Source organism: Bufo bufo, chromosome 1, assembly GCF_905171765.1.
Source record: "Bufo bufo chromosome 1, aBufBuf1.1, whole genome shotgun sequence".
Lineage (NCBI taxonomy): Eukaryota > Metazoa > Chordata > Amphibia > Anura > Bufonidae > Bufo > Bufo bufo.
The window spans coordinates 579644313-579667364 of NC_053389.1; the positions used below are offsets into that span (position 1 = coordinate 579644313).

Here is a 23052-nt window from a genome sequence, read left to right on the forward strand (position 1 = left end):
CCTTCCCTCTCTGGTCAGAGTGAATGGTCTGACTGAGAAAGTCAAGAGGCTGTTCCCTGGGCTAAAAGTCCAAACAAAGGAGAAAGTTAAAGAGCCAGGACAGAAAGAAGAATACATGGCGGGACTTCAAAAAATTAGAACACTTCTATCATCATTTCAACAGTCTACTGTATATGCATTATTATTGCATGTGTATTCTGGACATAATATATGAAGTCAATCCATGTCGGACTTTCAGATCTGCAGTATTTCCATTATCTTGTGGATTGGTCACGGATTTCTACCATTAGATTCAATCCACAAATCCACAATCATATCTGCAACTATGTGCAACAATAGGATTTTTACATGTGCAAAACTAAAACTTCACCCCAGTGGCTTTTCTTACAAACTACATTTCTCAAAAAAGTAAATGGCAGATTTGTTGCAAAAATGGCTGTTTTTTTTTATATTCATCTGAATGAGTCATACAAATGTGGAAAAAAAAAATCTGCCACATGTGAACATCCCCTAAGTCATGCTATCCCAAGTGATAAAATGTTGCGCTGTCCAGTTCTAAAGGTTCTCTCAGATGGGCTGGAGACCGAGGCAAAGTTCGGGGATAAGTGTTCATAGGGAGAGTAGCCAGCTGCACATCGTCCCGTGTCCGTCCTCATACAGAGAGGATTCCTGAATGTAAATGCAGTTCTCACCACTGCTCACAATAAGGCAATTATCAGCAATATTCGGGTTCGTTGCCAAAAATTGCATGTGCGACTGTGTAAAAGGGCGGTAGGCGAGTCGACCGGGAGAGTAATAGGTATTGTATGTAGCATATAAATAAGCATTAATGTAAACTGGGTGCTGCCAGAAAGATGCAACAAACCTGATAAAAGCAAATTCCAGCAGACGTCAGATTTCAGACACACCTTTAATATTTACAAATCATACTTTCAGATGAAAGATAACAAATAAGTGACACTGCTCTAAGTGGCAATGTAAAATAAGCTGACACAATAAGCACATTGTTTGGATTTACATGGAAATATACTGTTCTGATTGGGAATCTGCACCCAATTTGGTGCAAAAGCCTAAGGGACGAGGAGACCAATAAATGCCAAGTATGTGCACACTGATGTTTAGACACATGGTTAAAAAAAACAAAACATAAGAGCAAAAACAAATCTAAAATATATTACAAATATCAATGAAAAAAAAAAAGTCTGGGAAAGAAGTGGAGAGAATAGAAACATTTCTTTAAAAATATATATATATTTCACAAAGCAAGAGTCATTTATTTATACTAGAAAAAAAGACACCAAATGGAAAAAGATGGTTTGTATATTTTTATAACAAAATATGGACTTGACACAAATATTGGTACAGGAGTAGAACTTCTTTTCATACAGTTATCATCCGGTACAGCAAATATAATCGAGAGTGAAATAGGTCCAGTCTCCTTAGAGTCTTTTTTTTAAAATCATTCACTACATTTTACAGATTTATCAAATCGGCTACAAGTTCAACTTGTGAAGACGAAGTATATCTATCATACAAGAAAGAAAGAGCACTGGCGTGGAAACTGGAGAGAGTTCACAGCGCCCTCATCTTCCCATGCCTTGTGGCGGAGCTTGACGTGGATGTTCTAGATTTTATTCGGAGGCCTACTACATGCTCGCTTTACAGAGCAACCCAGAAAAAAGTAAGCCATAAGCTCCTCCATTAGATGAAGCACAGACATTTTAAGCCAAAAAATGTTCCCTGGAAGTCTCAGTGAGCTTTGTGCTTCCTTTTTTTGTGCTTTTTATCTTTCTTCTTGCCATCACACTTTGTACAAAACCACTTCTCTGCTGATGGCTCCGCTGTTAATCCAACACAAGGCCTGAAAAGGAAACAGATTGAAAAAATAAGAACAAGATACAAGAGTGAAAATACACAGAATACATAGCCTCAAAAGTAAATAGCTGAGCTGCCACGATAGTAATGAATTTAAATGTACCTATCATGGATGTCCTGAAGGGGCAGCCATTTTGAGGGATATATAAACATTCACCAGCCATTAAATGACCCCCTGAAGAAATATCCACTAACATAAAAGGTTAGTATATAAAATGAGAATGCTCGGACTGGGAGAAAATGTCTGTATGTGGGTAACTGGCTGAGTGATAGAAAACAGAGGGTGGATATTAACGGTACACATTCAGATTGGGTCACTGTCACTAGTGGGGTACCCCAGGGGTCAGTATTGGGCCCTATTCTCTTCAATATATTTATTAATGATCTTGTAGAAGGCTTGCACAGTAAAATATCAATTTTCGCAGATGACACTAAACTGTGTAAAGTCATTTACACTGAAGAGGACAGTATACTGCTACAGAGGGATCTGGATAGATTGGAGGCTTGGGCAGATAAGTGGCAGATGAGGTTTAACACTGACAACTGTAAGGTTATGCACATGGGAAGGAATAACGCAAGTCACCCGTACATACTAAATGGTAAAACACTCGGTAACACTGACATGGAAAAGGATCTAGGAATTTTAATAAACGGCAAACTAATGTGTAGAAACCATTGCCAGGCAGCTGCTGCCAAGGCAAATAAGAAAATGGGTTGCATCAAAAGGTGCATAGATGCCCGTGATAAGAACATAGTCCTACCACTTTACAAATCACTAGTCAGACCACACATGGAGTACTGTGTACAGTTCTGGGCTCCTGTGAACAAGGCAGACATAGCAGAGCTGGAGAGGGTCCAGAGGAAGGCAACTAAAGTAATAACTGGAATGGGGCAACTACAGTACCCTGAAAGATTATCAAAATTAGAGTTATTCACTTTAGAAAAAAGATGACAGAGGGGAGATTTAATTACTATGTATAAATATATCAGGGGACAGTACAGAGATCTCTCCCATCATCTATTTATCCCCAGGACTGTGACTGTGACCAGGGGACATCCTCTGCGTCTGGAAGAAAGAAGGTTTGTACACAAACATAGGAAAGGATTCTTTACGGTAAGAGCAGTGAGACTATGGAACTCTCTGCCTGAGGAGGTGGTGATGGTGAGTACAATAAAGGAATTCAAGAGGGGCCTGGATGTATTTCTGGAGCGTAATAATATTACAGGCTATAGCTACTAGAGAGGGGTCGTTGATCCAGGGAGTTATTCTGATTGCCTAATTGGAGTCGGGAAAGAATCTTTTATTCCCCTAAAGTTGGGAAAATTGGCTTCTACCTCACAGGTTTTCCTTCCTCTGAAACACCTTGCAGGATAACAGGCCGAACTGGATGGACAAATGTCTTTTTTCGGCCTTATGTACTATGTTACTATGTATGTAATGCTTTATGCGGAAAATAGAAATCTCCATAACAAGTGTAAATGTTCAATACACAGGAGCACAGTATAATAGTAGACAGGGACTAAAATCATTATAATCATTTAGTGCTAAAGGTGCCCATAGCTGTTCTGATGACCGCTATCACTCCTGGAGGAGAAGGCCACTGCCAAACACCATGGGTGCTAAAATTCAAAGTTGGGAGTCGAGAGCTCCCGATACACAGGATCTGCTGAAAAAGGTAGGTTAGACTGACAGCAGAATGTGTATGGGGGCCTTAAAGCTGAAATGGCCACTATGAATGGAGCTTTCTGCTGCTGGCTCTGTCCACTGCGTGTTTCCGGCATCAGCTGATAGGTGGGTGTGCTGGGTGTCAGACCCCCACTGATCATATATGGATAACCTATCCTAAGGTCAGGTCATCAATATCTAAAAAATGGAAAAACCCATGAAATCGACATTGGACAAGCAGCCGAACATACATGTAAAATTCCTGCAAAGTGTAATCTACTTAAAAATACATAAAAATATCTATGTAGATAAATTTAACTGGTTTCCTAGAAGCTTGTTAATATACTGTGCAAAGAGTAAAGCCGCAATAGCGCTGAAAAATATGAAGCGCCTGATCTCTGGTCAATCTCTGCAAGTTTAAGTTTCCTGTCAATCAGCATTACTCCATTTTTGCACTGTGCAGATAAACAAAGCCTCTTAGCTTCCTGACCATTATCAATATATTTAAAGGTGTAGAATAAGCATTGTGTTTATAAATGGCGAGTCTGACCAAGAGATTTTCAGGTATCTCTACTCCAAACAAGCTCTTTACTTGGGAGATTTGCACATATGGAGAGCAATACTTAATACCCAGTGTACTGGCTGAGCGAAAATATGTTAAATCATGCATTTCATAGCAAGATATTCACTAAAAGGTCACATCACACAAATACAAAAAAAGGGATCAAAATACTAGTTAATAACCAAGACATTTAAGAGTCCATACTACTCTCACATAGGAAGATGCCTACCAATGTAAGAACACATTGGTGAAGAACATTTTCTATGCCATTCAGTGAATCCACCAAAATATTGCCATATGGCAACCCATTTGATGTTTGTCATTCCCTCCATCAAAATAATGGTATAAAGAATTAAATTATTTCCTCTAACATAATTTGCTTACCAATGATACCAGTCATCGCATCCATCACATCCAACCATAGGACTGCCATCATCGAGTTTATTACAACCTGGACAGATCCATATCTGATTACCCCATTCATCACGGATCTGTAAAAAAAAAAAGAGTGTATAAAATATTGTAGTATTATGTACAACTATACATCATTATCTTAATATTCCAGAGGGTTCCAAAAACCGACAAAACAAATATCATCTTTGAGCACTAAACTTACTGGGTACACAATATAGGGCCAGAATAAACTAGAAGACACTAAGGTCTGCAAACCAAGGATCTGCAAAACATGGGCACCTTGTGCAAACCCATTTTCTCACTCATTACTAGAAACAACTATTCTTGTCCTCAATATGGACAAGAATAGGACATGTTCTATAAATTGTGGAACGGACACATGGAAGCGGATCTCTCTCAGCACAAGCAAAGATTCAGGTGATGGTGTGTCAGCAGCCTAGGACATGACCAACGTCCAAAAGCTATAAAAATAGAAAAAAAAACGACAGCATTCCCAAATGTGTTGTCTTTTATTCAATCAGAAACCACAACGTTTCTGTACTCTGAAAAAAGTCCCAGTAAGAGGACTGAAACATCACGGTTTCTGGTGGAAAAAAAAAAAGACTACACATTTGAACTACATCTGGGAGAGCTGCAGTATTGAATGGAAGGGTAGACTTATGAATGGAAGGGTAGACTTATGAATGGAAGGGTAGACTTATGAATGGAAGGGTAGACTTATGAATGGAAGGGTAGACTTATGAATGGAAGGGTAGACTTATGAATGGAAGGGTAGACTTATGAATGGAAGGGTAGACTTATGAATGGAAGGGTAGACTTATGAATGGAAGGGTAGACTTATGAATGGAAGGGTAGACTTATGAATGGAAGGGTAGACTTATGAATGGAAGGGTAGACTTATGAATGGAAGGGTAGACTTATGAATGGAAGGGTAGACTTATGAATGGAAGGGTAGACTTATGAATGGAAGGGTAGACTTATGAATGGAAGGGTAGACTTATGAATGGAAGGGTAGACTTATGAATGGAAGGGTAGACTTATGAATGGAAGGGTAGACTTATGAATGGAAGGGTAGACTTATGAATGGAAGGGTAGACTTATGAATGGAAGGGTAGACTTATGAATGGAAGGGTAGACTTATGAATGGAAGGGTAGACTTATGAATGGAAGGGTAGACTTATGAATGGAAGGGTAGACTTATGAATGGAAGGGTAGACTTATGAATGGAAGGGTAGACTTATGAATGGAAGGGTAGACTTATGAATGGAAGGGTAGACTTATGAATGGAAGGGTAGACTTATGAATGGAAGGGTAGACTTATGAATGGAAGGGTAGACTTATGAATGGAAGGGTAGACTTATGAATGGAAGGGTAGACTTATGAATGGAAGGGTAGACTTATGAATGGAAGGGTAGACTTATGAATGGAAGGGTAGACTTATGAATGGAAGGGTAGACTTATGAATGGAAGGGTAGACTTATGAATGGAAGGGTAGACTTATGAATGGAAGGGTAGACTTATGAATGGAAGGGTAGACTTATGAATGGATGGGTAGACTTATGAATGGATGGGTAGACTTATGAATGGATGGGTAGACTTATGAATGGAAGGGTAGACTTATGAATGGAAGGGTAGACTTATGAATGGAAGGGTAGACTTATGAATGGAAGGGTAGACTTATGAATGGAAGGGTAGACTTATGAATGGAAGGGTAGACTTATGAATGGAAGGGTAGACTTATGAATGGAAGGGTAGACTTATGAATGGAAGGGTAGACTTATGAATGGAAGGGTAGACTTATGAATGGAAGGGTAGACTTATGAATGGAAGGGTAGACTTATGAATGGAAGGGTAGACTTATGAATGGAAGGGTAGACTTATGAATGGAAGGGTAGACTTATGAATGGAAGGGTAGACTTATGAATGGAAGGGTAGACTTATGAATGGATGGGTAGACTTATGAATGGAAGGGTAGACTTATGAATGGAAGGGTAGACTTATGAATGGAAGGGTAGACTTATGAATGGAAGGGTAGACTTATGAATGGAAGGGTAGACTTATGAATGGAAGGGTAGACTTATGAATGGAAGGGTAGACTTATGAATGGAAGGGTAGACTTATGAATGGAAGGGTAGACTTATGAATGGAAGGGTAGACTTATGAATGGATGGGTAGACTTATGAATGGAAGGGTAGACTTATGAATGGAAGGGTAGACTTATGAATGGAAGGGTAGACTTATGAATGGAAGGGTAGACTTATGAATGGAAGGGTAGACTTATGAATGGAAGGGTAGACTTATGAATGGAAGGGTAGACTTATGAATGGAAGGGTAGACTTATGAATGGAAGGGTAGACTTATGAATGGAAGGGTAGACTTATGAATGGAAGGGTAGACTTATGAATGGATGGGTAGACTTATGAATGGATGGGTAGACTTATGAATGGATGGGTAGACTTATGAATGGATGGGTAGACTTATGAATGGATGGGTAGACTTATGAATGGATGGGTAGACTTATGAATGGATGGGTAGACTTATGAATGGATGGGTAGACTTATGAATGGATGGGTAGACTTATGAATGGATGGGTAGACTTATGAATGGATGGGTAGACTTATGAATGGATGGGTAGACTTATGAATGGATGGGTAGACTTATGAATGGATGGGTAGACTTATGAATGGATGGGTAGAGTTATGAATGGATGGGTAGAGTTATGAATGGATGGGTAGACTTATGAATGGATGGGTAGACTTATGAATGGATGGGTAGACTTATGAATGGATGGGTAGACTTATGAATGGATGGGTAGATGAATAGACAGGATATTTTTATATTTTTAAACTCCCATAGAAATGTCCTATCTTTGTCTGCAAAGTGGATAAAAATAGGACATGTTCTATCTTTGTTTGCGGGACTGTGGAACAGATGTATGGTGTGCTGGCCGCATCTTTGATGTCCCATTGAAATGAATTGGTCCGCATCCGATCTGCAAAAAAATGTGGCTCGGATGGATATTGACTGAAAATACGGTTGCGTGCATGAGGACTTATGATACAGTTTCTTAATATGCAAATTAGGCCTTTTGTGCAATGAGGGCGTCACCTTTGATCTTTTTGCACCCACGCTCCACTCCATTCTGTGACCAGCCCCTCCCTCACTACTTTGACTGACAGGGCCAGGCATTGGCAAAGCCCTCAGTGCACTAGAGGCCTAATTTGCATATTAGGAGTCTCGGATCAACAAAAGAAAATCCGGGTTTTAATCAGGTGAACCACAGCTACGTGTCTGTGTAAACAGTTGGATAGGGCGGTACCTAGTGACAGATTCCCTGCAAGTCTATTATACAAGGACAAAGCCTCAGAATTGAGCAAGACATGCCTTTAATAATCCTGACTTCCCTAGAAGACGTTTTATTGTCGTACAGAACATGCAGAACCCAGATATTTGTAGAGCACAGGCGACCCTATACCGTACTGGAGGCAATTACATACACACAATAGCGTAATAAGACTTTTATTGCATCTTTACTTATTAGCCAAACTCCCCAGTTCAACTTGCTGATAAGATCAAGGGTATAACATGTTGTTACTCAGTAACTTTCCATTTACTTTATGACATCCCTGTCACTCTGAATTCAACTCCAAGTGAAACAAAACCAGAAACTAAACCCATTCAAGCTGGATAATTGAGTAAGTTCACTCAGTTAAAAATTGTTCTGCCAGCTATAATTATCATTTCCACTGCTGTAACTAAAGACGACTGCCAGGAGGGCATTTACTAGAGCCTGGACTGCAGTACAGGACAGGTCATCAAAAATAGGTGCTGAAAAAAGCATACTAATGTCACTGACGTTCATTTCCTACAGAAATCCATGATTACTAGTCCACTGTTCCCAAAACCCAAATAGAAATTGATGGATTTCCAAAGACACATGCAGACACCTCTCCATTCATTCTCCATCTGGATGTGGCAGTCCCCTCACCAGGCAGGATGGTGGTCATGAACCCCTATTCTACAGAGAGGTGTGGGTCCCATAGGTGCAGCCCTAGGTGTTGTGTGCAGGGTCTGCCTCTCCGTGTCCATAAAGTTCCTCCTGGTCTTAGGTGATTGACATGGTAAGGCATTTGAATCCTGTCCTCGCATGGACCTGTAATCTTGCACCTGCATCACAATGTCGGTGCAAGCGCAGTACATTCCTTCTCGAATGAGAAAGGCAAAGCTACAAAGACCATAAAGAGTACAATTCCACTGACTCCATAGTCCTCAATAGCCCTGTTTCTTGGTTCCTCAATTAAATGGATGATGCAACGGATAGGCCTACCAACATCATTCTCGTATACAAGAAATTGGGTGCATGGCTAATACGGTCCATTGATAACACTCAGACCTTTAGGGTCCATTCACACGTTCGTGGAATGGGTCCACATCCGTTCCGCAATATCTGGAACGGGTGCAGACCCATTCATTCTCAATGGGGCAGGAATGGATGCGGAGAGAACACTATCTGCTCTCCGCATCTGCATCTCCGGTGTGCGGCCCCGATGTTCAGGTCCGCAGCTCCGGGAAAAAATAGAACATGTCCTATTCTTGGGGGTGCCGGCCGGGTGTATGGCAGATTCGCAATACACTATGGATGTGTGAATGGACCCTTAACCTATTACTTGATCTTTCAAAATTGTATGCCTAGTGTCTAACGAGTCCTGAGAGAAGGAAGAATGGTGTAATGAAGAGAAGGCCAAACTATGGACACGTAAGAATTACTGACAGTATTAGGAAGGCAAGCAAAATGAAAACCATACAACACACAAAAAATAAAAGGAAAGCACTTACCACATATGTACTGACAGTCTCTGTGACAACACTCCTATACGGTGTTTTAGAGTTGCCAGTGTTTGGTCCAGTGGCAGGGGGAGCTGGATTTGGAGCTGGCGATGCAGTCGCTGGTGCAGGAGGTGCCTGCACGGGAGGTGGGACAACAAGAACTGGAGCAGGAGCCGGAGATGGGACAGGTGGAGGAGATTTAGGCAAGGATGTCGGAGCAGCACCTTTGGCGTCTGGAGCAGATACCACTTTACTGATAACTCTGTTAGGAGGGAAAGGGTAAAAAAGAAAAAAAACTATAATAGACGTGAAGAGAGACAAGACCTTCCATTTCCCCCATAGTGTCTAGAGTATGCACCCACAGGACCATTTACAGATTAACCATTTAGTGGCTTGTTAGCCTTCTCTTTAAGATCAATCTTCAATTGAACATCTTTGGAAGTGCAAAAAAACTAAAAACCGGAGCACTCTGGAGTCTTCACATGGACATGTGGGAACTACTTAGATGAACATTAAAAGAGAGAACCACTATAGTGCTGATAACTTATCTCTAAGATGAAGGGGTGTCTGGGTCTTTCAGCTTCTTACATTAAAGACATTACAAATATTTGCTAATTCAATACTTCCTTCCTCAAACGAGGATCTGCGGCTGGCAGCAAAACAAATTCCTAAACCGTGTAGCCTCAGCAGTGACAACGCTTCCTGCTCTCGTCCTCGCCAGCGTCAAGAATAGTTTACACCAGGTTTCACGCGCCATGACTTCTCCCAAACCATCAAAAGTGCATTTCTAACAACACGGCAGCTAAACATAGGGTTAGAGCCGCTATTGAGAAGTATTACGAGGACATGGACAGGAGCTTCTTCGAGAGGATACCTTCTTACTATAGCTCCAGAATACACGTATGGTTCATAAATTAAATTCAGAGTTAAATCCACGCTCCCGATGTGGTGGCCTATAATTCATTGGCATTTTTGTATTCATACTAGCTAAATGACATGGGCAGTGAGATGAATTGATGCTCCAGATAAGGACAGACGTGCACAATTTGGGTGGTTTCATAAAAAAATAAAATAAAATAATTTAATCTCAAAAAAAAAAAAAAAAGCCTCTTTTTCAGTAAAAATTGTTGCAGCCAGATGTTACATGCCAGCTAAATAAGAAATTCTAAAATGCAGTTACTGCTTTTTTGTACATGTATTTTAAAGGGGGTTGTACCAAGTTTTCAAGTTATTCTCCTATAAAACAAACTGATCGGTGGGAGTCTGACCACTGGGACCCCCCCCCCCCCACTGATCTTGAGGGTCCCATTCCCCTGTCCTGATGGAGCTGCAGGTCAACCTGTTCTCAGGATTGGTGGGGGTCCCAGTGGTTTCTTTAAAAGGGTTGTCCAAATTATTTTTATTGATGACCTATCCTTAGGCTAGGTCATCATTATCACATCTGCGGGGGTCCGACACACGGCACCCCCGCCGATCAGCTGGTTGAAGAGAAGGTGCATTGCTCACCGTTGACATCGCATTGGTGAGCAGGTGTAATCACAAGAAGCCATCCCATTCACTTAAATGGGGCAGCTCGTTCCTGGTTTATACACTGCCTGTCAAAAAAAATAAAAAGTCGCCACCTGGATGTAACTAAGCAAATAGGTATGAGCCTCCTATTGGATAATTACTGCATGGGCGATTATCTTTCAGCTGGCAACAAGTTATTTAACCCCAACTGGTGCAATGAGTTGCTTCTCATTTCTTAAACAACCATGTCGAAAGAACCATGGTCGTGGAAAAGATGTTAGACTGTTTGAGAAGGGTCAAATCATTGGCATGCATCAAGCAGAGAAAACATCTAAGGAGATTGCAGAAACTACTAAAATTAGGTTAAGAACTGTCCAACGCATTATTAAAAACTGGAAGGATAGTGGGGATCCATCGTATTTGAGGAAGAAAATCCTGAATGATCGTGCTTGGCGATCACTTAAACGTTTGGTGAAATCAAATTGAAGAAAAACAGTAGTATAACTCAGGGCTATGTTTAATAGTGAAAGTAAGAGCATTTCCACATGCACAATGCGAAGGGGATTGGGACTGAACAGCTGTGTGGCCGTAAGAAAACCACTAATCAGTGAGGCAAACCAGAAAAAAAGGCTTCAATTTGCTAGGGAGCATAAAGATTGGACTCTGGAGCAATGGAAGAAGGTCATGGCACGGGCATATTCCAAGATGACAATGCCAGTATTCATCGGGCTCAAATTGTGAAAGAGTGGTTCAGGGAGCATGAGACATCATTGTCACACATGGATTGGCCACCACAGAGTCCCGACCTTAACCCCACTGAGAATCTTTGGGATGTGCTGGAGAAGGCTTTGCGCAGCAGTCAGACTCTACTATCATCAATGCAAGACCTTGGTGAAATGGAAATAAATCTTGTGACATTGCAGAAGCTTATCGAAACAATGCCACAGCGAATGTGCGCCGTAATCAAAGCTAAAGGTGGTCCAACTAAATATTTTGGGGTACACCTCTCGGAAGACGCCGAGGCCCTGGCGCTGCGTTCATGTGCCCATGTGGACAAGAGGTGTGCTGTGGATTTCTATAACTACTTATACATCCGGAATCAAGGGTTAAACGCTGGCACTTGAATAGCTGCTTTGGAGAAGTGCTGCCTCATTTTCTGTGTGTGTGTATATATATATATATATATATATATATATATATATATATATATATATATAGTGTTATAGTGCTGGTCTACAGGAGGATCAATAAGAAATATGTAATAATGATGCTGATTACAGATGTGCTGTGCCCCTCACCCCCCCCCCCCCCCCCAGGACTCCGATCTGTCACACACTGACTGTTATTAGACAGTCTGTTTATGTGCAGTAATTAGATTTACATTCCTGCAGCGATTGCTTTCTGGAGACGCTACATTAATAACTTCTGTGCGTTTGCAGAGGGGAAATAAAGAAGCCTTCAAGGCGTATGGCTACTTGTAGAAGAGCTTTTCCCAAAATCCAAAGCAGAAATAGGAGATTTCACTGAATTCGATCATCTTAAGTCACCTTGCCTAAGATGTATAGCCAGTGCCAGGTAGGAAAGCCCTTTACCTTCTGGAGCTACGCCCTGTACGCAGGCACCATTTTTGCTTTACGTAGTCACTCAGCAGTCTTTAATGCGGCCTTCCAGCTGTTAACAGTTTTCATTTCTCCGTAATAAACCACTAAACTCCACATTGTAAAATAATTTGAAGGCCTATTAGCGCGGCTATAAACACAGACAGTCCGTGCCAGCAGTCCATTGTTTCCCTCTCCCCCATTCTTCTCCCGGCAGGATCATTTCTTCCTCCTGAATTAATTCCACTCCTGGTTCTCCTTCATGGGCTTCTGTTGAATGAGCAATCTCCAGCGGAGTAACCCATACCGCCCACAGCTGTGTCCCACAATGGCCCTCCTGCTGCTAGCGTTACGTTTTCTGGAGGATTTGGTCACGCTGCCCTAACTGCTGCAGACACTGGCCTTATTCATAAAAACGTGCAGAAGCCGGATCCCTTTACCTGCTACCCCGCCACAGAGCAGTGGAGTCAATGGACTAGGTCATGAAATGCTTGGACTGGAATGCAAACCAACAGCTTGACAAGTCCATGTGAAGCCACCCGTCCCCGCCTAAACACCCAGAAAGAGCCGAGGTGAAGGGCAAGTGTGAACTGGAAGTGTCCACGGAGGGCAGTCTAATGATTCTTTACCTTCTGGATACAAACATTGTAGAGGCTGCCATTGGGAGCGCGAAGAATGAGAGCGTTCACACGGGGTCACCAAAGTCACCCATACAAAACACACAACCTATCGGGTTTCTCTGGTCATTAATGAGAATACGGATTCTTTCATCAAAAAATAGCAGCAAGGAGTTGCCCCTGTGGCTATGTAAAATTTTAGTTTAGGTACATGAAGGGGGGGGGGGGGGGGGGGGGGAGAAAAAAGTTGCAAAGGCAGTGATTACACAAGGGTGTGTGACAAGGGTGGGAAGGGGCGTGACCAGCAGCCGCAACAAATTTATCTTCATTCATGCCAATTTTCGGGCGCAAATGAAGCCAGAAATCTATGGCAGCTCTAAGCTACAGAAGGGTTCTGTTTAACAATTCTCATGGTTAGGGTCCATTCACACGTCCGTATGTGTTTTGCGGATCTGCAAGACAGACACCAGCAATGTGCGTTCCGCACATCGCCGGCACTCTCATAGAAAAAGCCTTTTCTTGTCCGCAATTGCGGACAATGGGACATGTTCTATTTTTTTTGTGGAACGGAAGCGCGGATACGCAAATGTGGACAGCGCATTCCGGCCCCATTGAAAACGAATGGGTCCACACCTGTTCCGCAAAAAATTGCGGAACGGATGTGGACCCATTTTGCGGACGTGTGAATGGACCTAATAATCGTCATGCATATGCATGCTATTAATTTTCATGATTATGCAGTTTACTGGTAATTTTTCTGAGGATATTTGTTACTAAGAGCGTTAAGAGGAAGCATGTTCCTGTTTGAACACTGAGTTAAAGGGGTTGTCTCTCACTTCAGCAAATTACATGAATCATGTGCAGAACATTAATACCAGGCACTTACTACTGTATTGGGATTGTCCATATTGCTTCCTTCGCTGGCTGGATTCATTTTTACATCACATTATACACTGCTCGTTTCCTTTCCATGGTTACAGACCACCTTGCAATCCATCAGCGGGGTCATGCTTGTACACTATAGAAAAAAGCATTAGCCTCTCTAGTGCTAGTGGCCGGGACAGTGGGAGCTCACATAAGGTGGTGCTTTTTCCTACATTGTGCAAGCACGACCACCACTGATGGATTGCAGGGTGGTCTGTAACCATGGAAACGAGCCGTGTGTAATGTGATGGAAAAATGAATCCAGCCAGCAAAGGAGGCAGTATGGATAATAACAATACATTAGTAAGTGCCTTGTATTAACTTTCTCTATGTGATAAATGCTATTTCCTGAAGTGACACAACCCCTTTAACCCAACTGGTTAATTAGCCCCCAATTGTGTGTATAGTTATGTGACTGTCCTTGTAAATGTATGCAATTGTGCATGAGTAAGAACAGCAGGGTTCGAAACGCGTAGGTGAGGCATGCCGTCATTTTCAATAAAGCCTATGGATTTTTATCAAGAAGCTAGAGCGCTGGATCGCTTTATCTTGCTTGTAGATTTCTGTTTAGATGCATGGACTGCCGGAGGATGTGCCTAATTTCTGATGACGTATCCAGCAGCGCAGGGGATATCAAAACTGGCACACAACATGACTGTCTTGATAAATCTCCCCCTATGGATTTTTAATTGTGTGTGTGTGTGTGTGTGTGTGTGTGGTGTGCGTGCGTGCGTGATATATGTGTGTGTGTGTGCGTATGTGTGATATATGTGTGCGTGCGTGATATATGTGTGTGTGCGCTTACATGTATGGATGTGTGCGTGCGTATGTGTGATATATGTGTGTGTGTGTGCACGCATGTGCGTGGTATTGATGTGCGTGGCAGGGTTAAAGGGAATCTGCGCGATATGTGTGTGATATAGGTGTGCGCGCGCATGTGTGTGGTGTTGGTGTGTGTGCGTTTGTGTGGTGTGGGTGATGTGTGTGTGGTGTCTGTGTACATGCATGCGTACGTGTAGAGTAGTGTGGTATATGTGTGTAGTGTGGTGTATGTGTGTAGTGTATGTGTGTAGTGTGGTGTATGTGAGTAGTGTGGTATATGTGAGTAGTGTGGTATATGTGTGTAGTGTGGTATATGTGAGTAGTGTGGTATATGTGAGTAGTGTGGTATATGTGAGTAGTGTGGTATATGTGAGTAGTGTGGTATATGTGTGTAGTGTGGTATATGTGTGTAGTGTGGTATATGTGTGTAGTGTGGTATATGTGTGTAGTGTGGTATATGTGTGTAGTGTGGTATATGTGTGTAGTGTGGTATATGTGTGTAGTGTGGTATATGTGTGTAGTGTGGTATATGTGTGTAGTGTGGTATATGTGTGTAGTGTGGTATATGTGTGTAGTGTGGTATATGTGTGTAGTGTGGTATATGTGTGTAGTGTGGTATATGTGAGTAGTGTGGTATATGTGTGTAGTGTGGTATATGTGTGTAGTGTGGTGTATGTGTGTAGTGTGGTATATGTGTGTAGTGTGGTATATGTGTGTAGTGTGGTATATGTGTGTAGTGTGGGGAACTTACAGTTGTTACTGCTCACCCTGGACTGAGTGATCTGTGTGCGATATGTGTGTGTGTACATGCATATGTGTAGAGTAGTGTGGTATGTGTAGAGTAGTGTGGTATATGTGTGTAGTGTGGTATGTGTAGAGTAGTGTGGTATATGTGTGTAGTGTGGTATGTGTAGTGTAGTGTGGTATATGTGTGTAGTGTGGTATGTGTAGAGTAGTGTGGTATATGTGTGTAGTGTGGTATGTGTAGTGTAGTGTGGTATATGTGTGTAGTGTGGTATGTGTAGAGTAGTGTGGTATATGTGTGTAGTGTGGTATGTGTAGTGTAGTGTGGTATATGTGTGTAGTGTGGTATGTGTAGAGTAGTGTGGTATATGTGTGTAGTGTGGTATGTGTAGAGTAGTGTGGTATATGTGTGTAGTGTGGTATGTGTAGTGTAGTGTGGTATATGTGTGTAGTGTGGGGACCTTACAGTAGTTGCTGCTCAGCCTGGACGGAGTGATGTGACTGCTCCTTCCCATTCGGCGCACCCCTTCCTTGCACACCTAATGAAGCACAAGGGTGTCCAGTAGGTGCCAGATCTTAAGCGCCTAGTGGCATTAACTCGATTGGTGATCGGGGCGGTGATAACACTGCAGAGAAGGCCGGCCTGCACCGCTCACATAATACATTAAGGAGTCCTCTTAAATATTTCAAGTCCAAATGAACTAACGCCACCTAAGCCATTATGGATAAGATCTGGTAAAAAACATTAAAACACAATTTATGGAAGCTGTGCCCAGAGATAAGCTTCATTTGCAGACTGACCTTTTATTTATTTAGGGAACCAAATGAGGTCTAATTGCATTAGAATTGAATCCAGTAAATTTCCGTGAAACACTTATTTGGCAGCCTTAGAATTGGGATGTCGGCAAATGCGCAAAGAAGTATACTGCGGACTGGGGCACCATGTCAGTGCGACAGGGAGAACTGTCAGGGGGAGACTCCCGGGAATGCCACATTTCAAGGGGTGCTCGATGCTTATTTAATGTGGAAACCCTGCGGGAAGAGACTGGTTACAACTATTCAGAGCTATAGGAGGACATTCAATAAACTCAATATAAAAGGTCCTCAATATAAAAGAGGCTGTGTCCCCTTTCCTGACATGTCTGTTTTAGTCAAGACTTGTATTCCCCAGGAAATAATTATACAGCTCCAAAATGGTGGGGTTCCTCTGTTATTCCTATTGGAAATGCATGAATACATTGACAACTGAGTGTTGCAACTACCATCACACTCTTAGGCTGGGTTCACACGGGCGTTGCGGGAAAATGTGCGGGTGCGTTGTGGGAACACCCGCGATTTTTTGGTATGTTTGGTACCCAAACCTTAACTTCTTCACAGAAGTTCGGGCTTGGGATCGGTGTTCTGTAGATTGTATTATTTTCCCTTATAACATGGTTATAAGGGAAAATAATAGCATTCTGAATACAGAATGCTAAGTAAATTAGGGATGGAGGGGTTAAAAAATAAATAAAAAAAATAGTCCACTTGATCGCGTAGCCCGGCATCTCCTTCTGTCTCCTTTGTTGAATAGGACCTGTGGTGAGCATTAATTACAGGAACAGGACCTTTGATGACGTCACTCCGGTCATCACATGATCCATCACCATGGTAAAAGATCATGTGACGTGCCATGTGATGACCGGAGTGACGTCATCAAAGGTCCTGTTCCTGTAATTAATGCTCACCACAGGTCCTGGTCAACAAAGGAGACAGAAGGAGATGCCGGGCTACACGATCAAGTGGACTAAGGAGAGTTAAATTATTTTTAAAAAAATTTAACCCCTCCAGCGCTGTTTTACTATGCATTCTGTATTCAGAATGCTATTATTTCCCCTTATAACCATGTTATAAGGGAAAATAATAATGATCGGGTCTCCATCCCGATCGTCTCCTAGCAACCGTGCGTGAAAATCGCACAGCATTCGCACTTGCTTGCGATTTTCACGCAACCCCATTCACTTCTATGGGGCCTGCGTTGCGTGAAAAACGCAGAATATAGAGCATGCTGCGATTTTCACGCAACGCACAAGTGATGCGTGAAAATCACCGCTCATGTAAACAGCCCCATAGAAATGAATGGGTCGGTATTCCGTGCGGGTGCAATGCGTTCACCTCACGCATCGCATCCGCACGGAATACTCGCCCGTGTGAAAGGGGCCTTAGGCCTCTTTCACACGAGCGTGACGGATTAGGTCCGGATGCGTTCAGGGAAACTCGAACTATTTTGCAAGCAAGTTCAGTCAGTTTTGTCTGCGATTGCGTTCAGTTTTTTCCGCGTGGGTGCAATGTGTTTTGATGCGTTTTTCACGCACGTGATAAAAAACTGAAGCTTTACAAACAACATCTCTTAGCAACCATCAGTGAAAAATGCATCGCACCAGCACTTGCTTGCGGATGCATTGCGTTTTTCACGCAACCCCATTCACTTCTATGGAGCCAGGGCTGCGTGAAAAACGCAGAATATACAACAAGCTGCGATTTTCGCGCAACGCAGAACTGATGCATGAAAAACAACGCTCATGTACACAGACCCATTGAAATGAATTGGTCCGGATTCAGTGCGGGTGCTATGTGTTCACGTCACGCATTGCACCCGTGCGGGAAAACTCGCTCGTGTGAAAGGGGCCTTAACCCAACTGGTAAAAAACACCCAGATGCCAACTTCTTCCTAAGCTTCTAGGAGAAATAAGAGGGAAAGTACAGCGCAGAGATACAAGGAGAGACGCTAATGGGGGCAGGTTCTCTCTAGAGCAGCCTTCCATGGGCCACCGTTACACAAAGTACACTAACCAATTATTTTGGGGCCATTACTTACATTGTATCTTGGCCTGCGCCCACCCTCAGCGTCAGGCGGGGGATCACAGGAGACGGGGCAGGAATAGATAACTCCACTTTGGCCTGCTAAATCAAAAAGGACATGAAGTCAGTCACAAATACAACCTGCAGCAAACACCAGCAGATACATCGACTGTATTGTTTTGGTCAAAGCAGCAGCAATTCTAAAATCAAGTCGGTGGGGGAGATTTATCAAATTAGTGAGACGAAAAGCTGATTTGGTTGGCCATAGTAACCAGATTCCACCTTTCATTTTCAAAAGGAGCCCTGAAAAATGACAGGAGGAATCTGATTGGTTGCTAGGAGCGGCTAAGCCAGCTCTACTTTACACCAGTGTAGATAAATCTCCCCCTGTCTCTCATTTCTCCACTCCAGTTTGGTGTGCCCTACTGTCACTTTAAAAGGAATCGGTTACCTCGATATCGGACCACTATCTATATTAATACAGGAGTAATTCTGCAGATAAGGAGCCCAGATCACTATTCTCCTGCGGTCAGCTCTCTGCACTGAAATACATGGTCAGGACTGCTGTGCATGCGCACTAGTCCTCTCCATTATGTTAGCACAGCAGTCCTGACTGTGTATTTCAGTGCTGACAGCGGGGAACCCAGGGACTGTAGGAAATAGTAAAATAAAAAAAGGGGACTCCTTATCTGCAGTACTGTACATGTATTACTGTAGATAATAGTCCAAAATCAGGGTGACAAAATGCCTTTAACCCTGCCAACCTTTCAATGCTAAAACCAGTGACCTTAGAAAGGGAGACTCCCAACACCCATGCAAAACTGGGTATCCCGTGACGAGTGATTATATGATATATGCTGATACCAAGGCTACCATAGCAGTAGATACTCTTTCTTGTGGTTCCCTGCTATAGCTAATAGAGGGCCCTAAAAAGTGGGTGTCCTTCTGTAGGTCTCTGCCCATGATCATGCATCATGTTTAGGTATGTAGTGTGTGCCCCAGAAGAACAGTGACCATACAGATGTACTAATAACTTTACCTTAAAGGGGTTGGCTCATCAATGTCAGATAGGAGTGGGTCCAAGAGGTGGGACCTGCACCTATCTCTAGAATGGGGCCTCTGTACATGTGCAGTATGCTCTTCTACACTTCAATGTCCTCTCCATTCACTCCTATAAGAGTTCTGAAAATAGCCAAGAGAGCGCAGTTGACTATTTTCAGAAGTCTAAAAGTGGTGAATGGAGGGAGGCCGCCCCCAGAGGTGGGACCAATGTCTATCTGATATTGATGGCATATCCTAGAGATAAGATGGAAATACCACTTTAAGGGCATATCCACTAAGCTGATTTACATAGCACATTTTGTTGTGTACTGTTTTCAATGGGAGCCCACACCTTTCATTCTGTGTGGTTGTCAAACCTGCAATGTAGAAAAAGAACAGACATCAATTCTTGAGGTGGTTTCCATGTGAAAACTATGGATATATCCCAATTAATGGCATAACATCTGTACAGATCTGCGACAATGCACATGGCAGATCCTCATCAGAAATGTGAGGATCATCCATTCATGCACATGTGACTGCTGACTCTAATGATTGGGGAACAACATTACTTTCGATCAGATAGCAACCACTAAGGGCCAAAACTGCAACTCTGGACCAAACTATTTAAATGGTCACCAACATTTCATATAACTTTGCATAGGTCAATAGTACAAGCAAGCACTAGCAGCTTTGGAATATGTTTTATCATCTAGAAATGTCAGGTTATCAGCTGTTTAAATGTCTCCTGCAAACTCCACCCTCCAATCCAAGATGGATCATCTCAGTAACTGGATCATATTACACATGTCAATATAAGTGTATGGAGAGGGGAAGGGGAAGAAGTGAGCAGGAGCTGAGGAGACAGGCACTGACAAAGAGACTTCACAGCTCCATATAGCTCAGCACAAGTGCTTCATCTACAAAAATACAGGTCAGTACTTCTCTGTAATGGCCATTATCCTGGGTCTGCTTCTGTGTGACTGTGAGACAGTTAGGAAGCAGATTCTCCTCTACTTTCTGTGTGTGCAGTGAATGGGAGCTAGCCTCCACCTACCATCCCTAAGAAAACTGAAAACCAGATATTCAGCAAGCACAGAGGAAAACTGCTGCTGAAAAACACCCGCCAGATACAAGTGGTATAATGGCGAGAAACAGTATTACGCCTCATGTACACACACTGTACTATTGATTAATGCAAAGTTTGTTGAAAGCTCAGTGACACTAAGCTTTCCCCCCCTGCCCCCTTTTATAAGCCTGTCTGCTCCCTGGGGAATTTTAAAAACGGTCCGACAACAAGTCTACTAAAGCTTGTGTGTGTCAAAGGTGGCAATCGTTACCCAAACAATTCTTGGTCTGCCACACTGATCATTTCAGGAGGATGTTTTGCACTCATATGCCTCGCTATATTGTAGGGCATACTGCTCCTCTGCATGGTACACTACCAGCCCTATACTCTGGAGAAGACTCTATAGGACAGTGATGGTGAACCTTTTACAGACCGAGTGCCCAAACTGAAACCCAAAACCCACTTATTTATCGTGATCTAACCTGAACACTACAGTCCAATACAGTATATATTTATCATTTAGCTATAATAGCCTGCCTACATTCACTGCCCTGCCTGTGCCCTGTGCTGATGAATGGCAGGAAACGTCTAAGGCATATTGGTACACCATAGACTTTTTCCAGGATGCAGGTGCCCACAGAGGGGACTCCGAGTGCCGCCTCTGGCACCTGTGCCATAGGTTCGCCACCACCGGTCTATAGGCTGTGTACACTCTTCCCAGCTTGTAGGATCTGCTCAGCGGGGCACAGTCTGGCCCTCTGGTAGTGGATGGGATATTAAAAAAAAAGGAAGACAATGTAATCATTTAGACAAAACAAAAATCTCATTTACATTTTCATTAGCGCCGCTGCTGTGTTAATGTGTTATCTCCATTTTCATTAAGATTCAATCGTTGCTTGGCTTGACTACAATTTTAATTTATGACAAACTGCACTTCCATGCCAGGGATTTCTTTTTTTTTTTTTTTCATTTTTATTTTTTGTAACCAGAAGTGAAATCAGGACATTATGAGTTAAAAAGGACAACTGGCCTTTGGGGAAAACCACAAAACTGACACCCGGAGTGTTTTTACTTTTAAGCTTCCCAAATCACCAGAAAAGCAAAAGTACTGCCATACAACATCCCTTTGTAAGTGCCTTAAAATACATTGTTAGTGGATTTGTCCAGTTTAATGTATAAGCAACTCTCCTTTCACCTGAACTAATAATGGTAGTCTTATAAACCCTTTACTGCCATGTGCTGCATTTTTTACTAATCTTTAAGGATTTAGCTGCTTTGCCACATACCTTGGGGCACCAACTGATAAAGCTTTAACTCCATATTGCTCCTAAAACCCCAGCAGAGCAGGAAAAAGCCGGGGAAAATGACAGTAATTTAAAGGGGAACCAGTTTCAAATCCTAACTAGCAGGATTTAGGAAACACTTATCTGCAATTCGCTGTACAATTTAATGTATTACGGGAATTCTTTGTGTTGGGAAGCTTTCTGCTTTATCTTCTCTGCTGAGACTTTGATGGCTAGCGATCAGCCCTGTCAATTTAACGTTATTACAGTGTTCCTCCATTGGTCTTGGTCACTTTAATCTATATCTTAAAAGTAATAGCAATATGTAGGACTAGGGGTGGGCGATATATACGATATTATCGTCATCAATTCGGGCAACGATATAGATTTTAGTTATATCGCCATATCGCGATAGATGACCACGGAGCGGTAGTGAATTGAAGAAGCTTCTCATTCACCGCTCCGGCGCCTCCCGACTCTGCACTGGCCAGGGCATTGGGTTCACACATAGTCAGCGCGCTAGCTGATTCTGTGTGTGCCGTCAGGTCCCTCCCAGTGCATGCTGGGAAGAAGACGCGCTCCTGCGGACTCCATCAGCTGGTCACACACCATGCAGGAAAGGTAAGTATATTAGCAGAGACCCGAATCTACTGGGGGCGGAGGGGAAGATGGCTATGGCATGGGGATGATGGCGCTGGCTGGTGAACATGATGATGGTGGCAATGTAATTTGTATACATACAGAATAAAATAATATATTGCGATATATCGTTATATCGCACATGCTTCAAATTATATCGCGATATAGATTTTAGGCCGTATCGCCCAGCCCTATTTAGGACCCATTAGTGTTGAGCGAACTTGTGCTTTAAGTTTGGCGTCTAAAGTTCGGGCTATCGAAGAATCGCGTTAGGGATTCTAAATTCCGTTATGGTCCGTGGTAGCGGAATCCATAACGCGATTCTCCGATAACCCGAACTTTAGATGCCAAACTTAAAAAACAAGTTCGCGCAACACTAGGACCCATCCTACAAACAGTGATTCATAGGTGGCGGGCCATACATTTGGGACATATGTCGGCTGAATGGATATTACTTCCAACCAGATTTGTATGAAGGGATTTGCTCATCAAAACAGACTTCTTAAGCAGGAAGGGGCTGGTCCTGCTGCTCAAGAGGAATCCCCTTCCTCCTTGACTCAATTTTGCTCTTGCGCCTTTGCTCTGAGTAACGGCACAAGCGCAGAGGCTCTAGCTCTGCTACCG

The 23052-nt window shown here is 42.7% G+C and overlaps 1 protein-coding gene across 2 annotated transcripts in view; it reads right to left on the bottom strand.

Moving 5' to 3' along the window:
- Window positions 1-893: 893 nt before the first annotated feature.
- The window catches only part of TAF3 (TATA-box binding protein associated factor 3), a 121088-nt gene continuing 98929 nt past the window's right edge, over window positions 894-23052 (bottom strand). Inside the window, exons 4-7 of one of the 2 annotated variants that reach the window (XM_040413291.1) lie at window positions 18413-18495; window positions 9354-9606; window positions 4488-4594; window positions 894-1861 (exon numbers count right to left, since the gene is read on the bottom strand). In XM_040413291.1, coding sequence (XP_040269225.1) covers window positions 1750-1861; window positions 4488-4594; window positions 9354-9606; window positions 18413-18495 — 555 coding nt within the window. In that variant the 3' untranslated portion in view covers window positions 894-1749. Of the gene's footprint in view, window positions 1862-4487; window positions 4595-9353; window positions 9607-18412; window positions 18499-23052 lie in introns of both variants that reach the window. The other variant, XM_040413287.1, reaches the window with a different exon arrangement.